Consider the following 11,155-nt stretch of genomic DNA (forward strand, 5'->3'; position numbering starts at 1 on the left):
CCCTTTATCTGTAGTGTCATTTGCAAATATCTTCTCCCATTCTGTGGGTTGCCTCTTTGTTTTGTTGACTGTTTCCTTTGCTGTGCAGAAGCTTTTTATCTTGATGAAGTCCCAAAAGTTCATTTTTGCTTTTGTTTCACTAGCTTTTGGAGATGTATCTTGAAAGAAGTTGCTGTGGCCGATGTCAAAGAGGTTACTGTGCTATGGCCTGTCTTATCTACATTTTTGGCTTGAGCCATTTCTACCTGAGTGGATTCTAAATGCAAATACTTCTAACTCAGCTTCCCGTATTTTTTCCCACATGGTAGAGCAACAAGTACATATTGAAGAACTCTATGTCTAGCAAAGCATATACAATGAAGAGCAACTAAAAACACAGGGAAGTGGAAACCACTGACTGGAAGGTATAAGCCAAAGAACTAATTTTAGGGATGTGTTTAAGTGACTGGGTATTCTCTATTTGTGGCCAAAAGAACTCTTTGTAGAGAAGACAGAATCTCTCTAAGTTATATTAGAAATATCCCTATCTTTTTAAGACCTCTTGAACGCTCATCTTGCAGCTACAAAAAATAATGCCTCTTGAAATAATGCCCCTGGGAGCACCTACAGCACTGGAGAACCTGACCAATGGTCCTCATAATCACACCTAATGGCGACTGTAACCAGCTCAAAATGTAAAGACTTTTAATCTGAAACATGGCTAGGTCCAAAAGATGCTAAGTAGAGGAGCAGAGTTATATCCTTCAAAGTGTGTAGGTTTCAGAGTTAAAATACCTATGAGTATTTGTTCTCCTAATAGGTCTAAAAAGCAGAGTGACTCTGCTCTTATCTTATGATCTCTAAAAAGCAGGGATGACCACAGGGGCAGGAAGGGAGGGAAAACTGAATGGGAAGAAATCAGAGAGGGAGACAAACCATGAGAAACTCTGGACTCCAGGAATCAAACCGTGGTTACAGAAGGGAGGGGGGTGGGGGGACGGGGTAACCGGGTGACGGGCATTAAGGAGGGCATGTGTTGTGATGAGCACTGGGTGTTATACGCAACTAATGAATTGTTGAACACGACATCAAAAACTAATGATGTACTATATGCTGGCTAGTTGAATGTAATAAAAAAATAAAAAAATAAAATAATTGAAAAAAAATAAAATGTAACCTGAAAAGCTCTGTGAACCAACTGCTCCAGGGCTTTGAGCCAAATTAGTGCCTCTGTAGAGCAAAGGTACAGGGCTCCACAGAACACTTGCTTCAGGCGGATCTCGCTGCTGTCTCCCTCTCTCTTCTCTGCTTTGTTTCTGACTGATATTATTACTCTACTTGATTTATCTGTATGAACTACCTTGAATTTTATGTTTATTCTCTGAGTTTTTCCTTATTTACATGTCAAATAAGGGTGACCCCAAGATAACACACACTGGATTACTGGAAAGATCACTGGATAAGATAAAATACGGGAAGGCCCTTTACGAATTGTAGAAAAGCAAGCAGACTTTTGTTAATGATACAAACCAGTAATCAAGTACAATTATCCCTTAACCAAACATACATATTATCCATGTGAAACTTCCTGTCATTTGGCACGAAAATTTAGAAATAAAAACCCCACAGTCTCTAGCAAGTAAAAAAAAAACTGCTTGAGAGGTTTCACTCCACAAACCAGTTGTATTTCTAATGAGAGGACCCCACTAAACTAAGATCTTATCTTGAAAACCCCAAAACATAGGATGAGATATATTCATTTGATTTTGAAACCTGCCTTCTTCCTGCCTTTTCTTTTTTTTTTTCTCTTCTTGATGTACTTCAAAAGCCAGGCCAGCACCCTTCAGGGAAAAATGGGGGAAAGCAATGGGAATTTTCTGATGATGCTCCATGGGAAATGGAACATGGATGGGACTGAGCATTTATTATACACCAGTCATTTTAGTAGGTATTCATTCATACATGTTATTATTTAAGCTTTAGAAGAAGGGTATTTTTACCTCCCACTTTATAGATGAAGACACGTATCTCAGAAAGGGGGACCTTGTCCAAGGTCATAAAGGTAGGTCAAGATAAATGGCAAGCGAGGATTTAGATGATTTCCCTCTAAGCTCAAAGGACATCCTCTTTACACTATGGTACTCGAGGGAACACAGCATTCTCCCAAATTACTTGAGCTAGGCCTGACTGAAGAGTTAGCTGTATAATAAACAAGGAAAAGAAATCATGGGCCAGAGAAAATCAGACAGAAGGGAGGTCCATTTTCACAGAAAGTGCCTATTCTGGAAAATCTGGCAACAGATTCAATTATACAAACCTATATGTTTTAGAGAGATATAACCCAGGGTGCTAAATATATTTTTGTGGAATAATTTGTAGCCTATAATTCAGAGTACAGTTTTCTGCCCATTTTGGTTTTACCTTTGCCTCTATTCTGACTTGGAGCCTTTTCATAGATATAACAGAAAAACAAACAAAACCCAGTTTGAGCTAGAATGTCCCTCAGAGATGTCCCCTACTCCCATTTTACAGATAAGGGAATGGAGGTCCAAGAAGGAAGACAATCAGAAAACTAGTTAGTGGCGACTGCTACTCTTTTGGAGTATAAACTTTTTTTTAAGATTTTGTTTACTTATTTGTCAAAGGGAGAGAGAGAGCACAAGCAGGGGGAGATGCAGGCAGAGGGAAAAGCAGGCTCCCTGCTGAGCAGGGAGCCCGATGCAGGGCTCGATCCCAGGACCCTGAGCCGAAGGCAGACACTTAACTGACTGAGCCACCCAGGCGCCCCTACATCAAACTTCTGATCTTCCTACCAAAATGCAGGCATCATTTCCTAGGCAAGACTGCCTCCAAATTCTGTGGCCCTATTTAGGAACATACATGTTTCTGTTTTGCTTTGGGCATGATGATACCAAATCTATGTATTTTTTTTCTTTTATGTGACAAAGACAGAAGCTAAGCACTTATTCAGAAGGGATCAAACTTGCATTCAATTTAATCAGCATGAATCCAACAGCATACCAGTGCATGCTGGTAACAAAAAGGCAGTAAGGCACATTCCCGGCCTGGAGGAAGGGTGGATTCACACTGAATTCCTCAACAGGAGTTATGAGTTCTGGCAGGGGTGCACTAGGGAAGGAGGACTGCTCCCTCATCACCTCTTTAAATGTTTTTATTTTTATATTTAAATTAGGCCTTCCCTCTAAAACATGACCCTACTGCTTAACTTGGTCTATATACCCTTCAGTTCAACGAGAGCTAACGAGGGCTTGGCAAAGAGTGGGGGTATGATGGACCTGTGGTCCAACAATTCAGATCAATAGCTTCATTCTGAAGAAATGGGAAGAGCTCTCAGGGAAGTTTAATAGGTCTCAAATAATATAAGTAACTCTGTGTCCTAATAAATAAAAGTAACTTTGTATCCTGAGCTGTCCTAGTCAACTGGCCCTGCCCAAAATCACTTAAAAAGCAAACTACATCAACCCAACAGTCAAACATGTTTATGGTACACATGGCACTAACAAATGGTCTACAAAGAAGATAAAAAGGTAAATGTTTTCTCCCCTCCAAAAAAAATTAATAATAAAAATGATCATAGTAATAATTTTAAATGTTACTTAAAATAAAAAAAGAGGGCTCTTGTCTATTATTAAGTTGAGGTAGTTCTAGAGACTTCTCCCTGCCACTCACAAATGCCAACGCCGGCAGTATTTACCTCGGATTCCCACACTTCCCCAAATATAAGGGGCAAATTCAGAATTTTTACAAATCCAAGAAATAATGTATTTCTTTTTGACTTAGGATACTCTCTTGCATCCTTAATCGACACCCTTCCCCCCAAAGTCTACAACACGTGTCCACTTGAGAAGGGGACAGAGTTCTGTAGCCCATGGAGTAAGAGCAGCAGTGCGGCTGTGCCTGCAGATGACCTGACTTCATGGAGGGATGCCCTGGCTCACACTAGAAGGAATAAGGCAGTCTTAAATACAGTCAAGAAAAGAAAATCTCTTAAGTCAAAGTCCCCAAAGGAAAACTTTGCTCAAGAAATCACTGTACCTTTTTTGATTCATGAGAAGTTCTCTGTGAAGATCCTGATGGTTGCGGGACGTTTTGACAGGATTGACTAGTTTCTGAGGCCTAATTAGTTCAGGATTGTCATCTTCTATGTAGTCTGGCTCAGCCATGATGTTTCTTGGGATGAGATACGTGTCCTTAAGGTCAGTATCCTCAGATGGGCTGTCTGAAATGGAAAGGTGAGATCATCTATAGGCTTTTCCGCTGAGACATCTCACACCGTACGGCACGTTACAACATGGGATCCTCCTGGGCCGACTTCACTACTTCGCTGGAAAGTATCTGAAGTTTTGTGAAAGCAACAGGGAGAGTCCAAGAGGGAGAAGAATGGCCTTGCTGTCCTGGGTGGTCCGTGACTAAAGCAAAGGGGTCCCATAACCTGATTCTGGTCACTACTCCTCACACCTTGAGTTTCAGGTCACACAGGATGCTTCTCACCAACATGTCTAAAGACCAACTTAAGCCCATAACAAGCACCTCGGGCACCAGATTGAGGTCCTTCACTGCTTCTTTCAGCCTCCCCAAATGAATACGCACTGGCAATGTGCAGACCCTTGACCTCCATCAATGTCAAGAGGTTTCTGGAAGACAGAGCACTGTTCCTTATGCTGCCGCTGGCCGGGTCTCCCTCCCCTTACGTGAGCACCCTGTTCACATCTCCTCAGCCCCCTCTTCAAATGCCACCTCCTCAAGAGAGGTTTGACCTCTCACCACCGTGCTTACACCCGCAATCCCATCCCCAGCCCTTCCCTGCTTTGTCTAGACTGCAGATGTTGCTTATTTGCTACCGGCTCTCTAAAGCAAATGCTCCTGAGGGCAAGACTTTTGTCTTACCCCCTCTCCAGCTGCCCTAGAAGAGTGCCAGGAAGGAAGGAAGTTCCAGGGAGGGAAGAAAGAGGGAGGAGGGTGGGGGGATCCTTCTAACAAGAGCCTATCTGCACGGGATTTTAGCAGGGAGGAACAGGCAGTCACTGGAGTACAGCAGAAGGAAAACTTGATGTAATGCCTGAGCAGAGTCACATAGCCTTTTTGGGCCCAGACTCCAGATCAGTAAAGTGAAACAAACAGATGACAACCCCTAGGGTCCCTTCCCCCATGTTCAATTCTAGTTGTTGATCCTATGATTCAAATCTGTGTGTCCTCCCCAATAAGAGACATGCCTGGACAGCAGGGCATACACTCCTGTAACTATCAGGGGGCAGTGTGTGGCACACAGTGGGCACTCCATGAATATATGTGATACTTAATGAGACAGAAGAACACAGTCAGTGAGGGCAAGAGCTGGGAGGAAGCAGGCTGACTAAGCATCATGCTGGCAACTGCCCGCTGGTCCATCTGGCCGGCACCCAATTGCCGTACACCCCACCCCTCAGCTCTTCTCTTGCTGATGACCTCCATCCTGTTCCCCTGCCTCCAAAACAAATCTGGCCAATGTTTCAAGATAATTAACATGCCATTTTATGCTTCCCTGTCCCTGTATACTGACTTTGTTTCCCAAACCAAAAATGAGATGCAGAGCCTGACTACGGCAGAGTATTTGACATTGGGCTTTCTCCTCAAAGTCCAGAGAACACACTTACTAATCCTCTGGCCAGTTTTATGCCCCTAAATGGAACAGTGATCACAGAACAGGGCAAGGTTGGGAGGGAGATCCACGTGTCAGTGGGCTCACACCCAGCACTGCCACCTTCCCCCACTTCCCCAAGGACATCAAGATAATAATCACCGCCCAGCAGTAGCATACATGTACTTCTGTCACGAAATGCATCCTGACACAGAGTAACCCTAGGTTTCTGTCTGTTCTCCCCAAGAGCTAGACCCACTTCTTTTAGTTTCAAATCCCCAAGTCCAGCAAAGTGCCTGGCACATGGTAGAAGCTGAATAAAAGTTGTACTCAATCGAATCTGGTCTAAACTGAAAAAGTGGTGAGATCCTCCAGGGATAAGCTCCTCAATGGAAGACAAGTTCCATCTTTATTTCTGCCCATGACATCAACGCACCGAGCAAATATCTAAGTAAATGTGTGCGTATTTACACGTGGGGGCTGGACGAAGGGAGGAGAGAACAAACTGTGTGTTTCCATGGACATGGGGGTGTGGGGTGGACAGTGGAAAGAATAAAGATGTGTTTTCAACTAAAATTTTTAAAACAGAAACAAAAAATGGGTCCTGTAGCAGTCAGCTACAAGCAGTAGTTTTGCTTTCAAAGCCATTAAAGATGTTTTCCTGAACCCTGAAAGATCCCAAAACACTGGTGTACTCTTTCGCGTCCAATGGGAAATGATATTCCAAATGGCAGCCAACAATTACCCAGAGCCAATACGTGACCACATCTGATCCTAGCAACAACCCGATGAGCAGAAGAACTAGAATTTTCGCTTTGCAGAGAATAAAATGGAGAGACAAACATTAAATAACTTCTCCATACTAATAATCACCGGTAAGGTAAAGCTCAAATAAAATGAATGTCCTCTGGTCTCAAAACCCATGTTCTGTCTACCAAATCTGCTATTTTTATAGCAAAATCTTTTGAAGATTAATGTGAAAATAAAGGGTTTTTAAAAACCCAAAGAATGAATAAATCAGCTAAAACAGAAAAACTATAGATGTGTTATTCGTTTATATATTTTAGGTTTAACGGCATAATTGAGGCTCAAAATTACTGAACTTTGAGACATGTATAACAAATTATTCCTTGAACAAAATGTGCATTGATCTTTTAAATAAGAATGCCTGCAACCATCACTGAACGGAGAATTACAAACCTTGCATATGGCAAATCAGTGAACCCATCAGAGCCAGCCTGACCTTCATGCGCTGCCCCACACAAAAATGTGCTCCTTGGTTGAAATGTGAAAGGCACCACACACACTTCTGTGCAGTCCCAGTTGTCTTTAAAAGCCAACAGCAGTTTCATTCTCGTTAATCAGTAGACAAGAAGGCCTATAGGATTCCATAAAAGGATCTGTTTCTCTGCTCTAAGCCGCAGATAATCTCCATGACACCAAATCAAAACAGATTACAGCCTCCTAAGGTCAGTATTACATGGGGGAGGGTGAGCCCTGTGGACATGTAGAAGAGCGCTCCAGACGGACGGAGGAGCTCGTGGAAAGGCCACAAGGCAGGAGCGTGCCTGAGAGGCATGAGGAGTAACTAACGTGTGGCTGGAGGCGAGTGCTGGTGAGGACAAGGACGTAGCAGCTGAGGGAGGGGCTGGGGGTGAAAGGACCAGATATTGTGGGCGCATGAGGGCCACTGTAAGGACTTGGCCTTCACTCTGGAGATAGCACAAAAGCCACTCGCGGTTGAAGCGGAGAAGTGACAAGATCGGACTCCTATTGTTAAAGGACCATTCTAGTTACTCAGTTTAGAACAGCAGTGGCAGGCAGGGAAAGACCTGGGCAGGGAGCTCTGGCTGTGATGCGGGTGACAGATGGTTTAGACCAGGATGGTTGCAGCGCAGGTGGGAGGACAGACGCGTCAGGCTAGATTGACTGGAAAGCCTCTGGGGTTTCCTGAAGGACTGGATCTGAGGTGTGAAAGGCACAGGAGAATCAAGGGTGACTCCAAGGTTCCTGGCCTGAGCAATGAGAAGGTCAGCACTGTCGGGCAGGGAGGCTGTGAGGAGAGCTGGCTGGACAGGAGATGAGACCAGGAGTTCTGCTTGGGACATGAAGAGGAGGTACTTGCCGGACAAACATCTAAGTAGTGACAACAAGAAGGCGAGGGCGGTCAGGGCTCAAACCCTGGGTGACTCTTTCCTTTGTCTCACTGATTTGACCTCCACGGTTTCTCACGTCAGCCACTCCCGTCCTCTGCCCCTCCGATCCCACCATTCTCACAAGCAGAGGCAACACAAGCACCATCTTGGGCCTTGGTGCCAAGACTTGGGTAGAGCTTTCAGTATGCAGAATGAAAAAGCTTCAGTTCTAAATCTAGAAAACAAGTTCTAGCTTGGCATTTTTTCCTGATTTCTCTTTAGACGTAGTATCTGGGAAGTTCATCTGCTCCCAGAGGACCAGTGCAGTAAGGTGGTAGTGTGTCTCCTGCTGGATTGAGGCAGACACCCGAGCAGGTGGGTGGGGGCTGGACGAGTTCTGCTGCAGAGGAAGGTGCAAACCCTTCCCTTCAGTTCTGTCTCACTGGTTTGCGCTTCTTCACAACTGGGGCTGGGAGAGGGAACATGGAAGGCAGGAGTACAGAGTTTACTAAGCCTGAATCAAGTATAGCTCTGATGCTTGCCTGTGGACCAGACTACAGGAGTCCTTGTAGCCCCTCATGAAGTAGACCATGCCAGAGTCTGGGAAAACGTCACTTAGGAAGAAGGGGGTGGACTGGCAGGGAGCAACCTCTATGAGTCTCCAGTCCTCGTGGCAGTGGCTGCTGAAAGATCTGGAATCTGGATACTGGCCATCTCTCAGCAACTTTCCACCCTGGAGCCATGACCAACACATGGAATCTAAATGATCTTCTTATTCAACTTTCTTCCCTCTCCCAACCGTCTTCCTCATTGCTACCACGGCTGGAAAATGCCATCCTGATCCTAAGGGAACTCTTCCATTTCACAGATCCTGTCCTCCTCCAATTAAACTGAAATGAACCCCCCAATTTTTCACATTTCCCTGCCTTCCTTGCCAGCATGCCTTTGCCAGCACCATTCCCTCCAGCAGAGATGCTGATCCTCTTCCTACTCTATCTCTGAATTGCCACAAAGCCAGATCTCACTCATCCTTTCAGATCCAGATAAATGTCAAATCTTCCATACCACCTTTCCTAATTCCCCAGTTGTGATTAAACTCTGACTTCTCAACAACAAAAGAATTTTCTCTGTTCCCTTTTCCTAGTACTCACCAATCCCCACCTTGTATTCCAGCAATATGTATAGAAATCATCATCTCTTCACTGCAAAGACCGTATCTGTTCTATATTCACATTCCTCAGACTCCCTGGACTGGGTCAATAAATAGTACTCAGATTAAGTTAACAGAGTCCTGGGTTAACTACCAGTAGAGGGAGCCCCTGAGCTGTCTGAAGTCCTAGTAACAAGGTGTGTGTACCAGCTGAAAGTGGAGTGGGAGGGCAGGGTTTCCTCCCTGAGCATCAGGTAATCCAGAAGCCTGACAGACAGAGAAGAGGAGACAGAACTGCTGGAAGGAAAAGTACTTTGTACTTGAACTTGTTTTCTAGATTTAGAACATCATAGGTCATATTACTGAAACATTCTTCCAGAAATAAACATGAAGACATTTTTGTCATATTCACTACCCTGATTAAATAAACTGATGTATAATTTTTTTTTTAAGTTTCAAGTCGATAAAGGAGAAATAAAACTGGCTTGACATCCTGCATAAAGCTCAACTTCCCTGACCCTCTGTTCTCCCCTCTGTTAAATTGAGTGTTGTAAGAACTGGTTGAAATGTAGATTTCAGTACTCCGTACAATCTCTGGCATGTCTATGGGAACTCAATAAATCGAAGCTATTATTAGATGAACTATGTGACCAACACCATTACAGAGTTTACTTAGAGGTCTGAGAAACCTGACATATGAAACTTCACCTCTCTAAGCCTTGATTTCTTCAAAAACATAGGAGTACAACTAAATGACCCACAGCCCTTCTCACTGATGACATGCAATGATTCTAAGACCCATTCATGCTACCAATATTAAGAACCTTCTGAAAAGTGTAAAAACGTCTAGCACAGCTGCAAGGTGCTACATGGCGTTCTGAATGGCTTAGTCAGAGTGCAGGGCACAGCAAGAAATAGGCCTGACAGCAAGGACCTTTCAGGATGCTCTGAGATGAAGGGGACGTGCTGCAATACTCTAAGAAGTTGAGTAATGGGGAGCCTGGGTGGCTCAGTCATTAAGTGTCTGCCTTTGGCTCAGGTCATGATCCCGGGGCCCTGGGATCGAGCCCCGCATCAGGCTCCCTGCTCCACGGAAAGCCTGCTTCTCCCTCTCCCATTCCCCCAGCTTGTGTTCCCTCTCTCGCTGTCTCTCTCTGTCAAATAAATAAAATCTAAAAAAAAAATTCTTAAAAAAAAAAAAAAGGAGTTGAATAATAACAGAATTGCATCTTAGATATCTGAGGCAAGCCTAAAAACGTGGTCTTGGGCCAGGAGGAGACAGTGACACCATGTGGTATCCAAAGGCATTAGACAAGAGCCTGGAGGACCACAAGCCCAAACAGCATGCACTGAAAACCACCACCTGAGGAGATTCTGCCTTTAAGGTCTGCAAATCAACAGAAGTCATTATGAAACTCTATTATCCCAGAGGACAAGAAATCCCAACACTATAGATGGATTTTGAGTCCTTGCCTTTCATTGTTTTCCCTATGGAAGGTTGATTCTGGGCCCACTCCATGCCTATTTCAGGCATCCTATGTTGATTGCTTTCCAGAGGTAAATAACCATTCCCACAGAAAAATCTCACAACAAGACTAATAAAACAAATATTCCTTGCATCATATTGCAGTTTCCTCATCATACTATTTTGGGCACTAGTAGTTCATCTGCACGTTTCTACATCAGAAAGATAAAATTTAAAACCTAATCCTATGAGATTTAAAAATCAAATTTAGAGATTATGCTAAGTTTTATGCTTACCTAAATATTTAAAATCAAATTCTACCTAGAAGCACTAATAATCAAAGTTTTAAGTATTTTTTTTATTTATTTTATTTTATTTTTTTTAAAAGATTTTATTTATTTATTTGAGACAGAGAGCATGAGAGACAGAGAGCATGAGAGGGAGGAGGGTCAGAGGGAGAAGCAGACTCCCTGCCGAGCAGGGAGCCCGATGCGGGACTCGATCCCGGGACTCCAGGATCATGACCTGAGCCGAAGGCAGTCGCTTAACCAACTGAGCCACCCAGGCGCCCTTAAGTATTTTTTTTATTATGTTACGTTAATCACCATACATTACGTCATTAGTTTTTGATGTAGTGTTCCATGAGTCATTGTTTGCGTATAACACCCAGTGCTCCATGCAGAACGTGCCCTCTTTAATACCCATCACTAGGCTAACCCATCCCCCCACCCCCTCCCCTCTAGAACCCTCAGTTTGTTTTTCAGAGTCCATCGTCTCTCATGGTTCAT

The 11,155-nt window shown here is 43.8% G+C and overlaps 1 protein-coding gene across 2 annotated transcripts in view; it reads right to left on the reverse strand.

The window, feature by feature from the left end:
• FAM107B (family with sequence similarity 107 member B) overlaps positions 1-11,155 on the reverse strand; it is a 211,363-nt gene that overhangs the window by 8,746 nt on the left and 191,462 nt on the right. For both annotated transcript variants that reach the window (XM_081820630.1, XM_081820632.1), the window contains one exon: positions 4,036-4,219. In XM_081820630.1, the coding sequence (XP_081676756.1) occupies positions 4,036-4,219 (184 nt within the window). The remainder of the gene's footprint in view (positions 1-4,035; positions 4,220-11,155) is intronic.

Source organism: Leptonychotes weddellii, chromosome 5 (assembly GCF_054177405.1).
Source record: "Leptonychotes weddellii isolate Sample4059 chromosome 5, ASM5417740v2, whole genome shotgun sequence".
Lineage (NCBI taxonomy): Eukaryota > Metazoa > Chordata > Mammalia > Carnivora > Phocidae > Leptonychotes > Leptonychotes weddellii.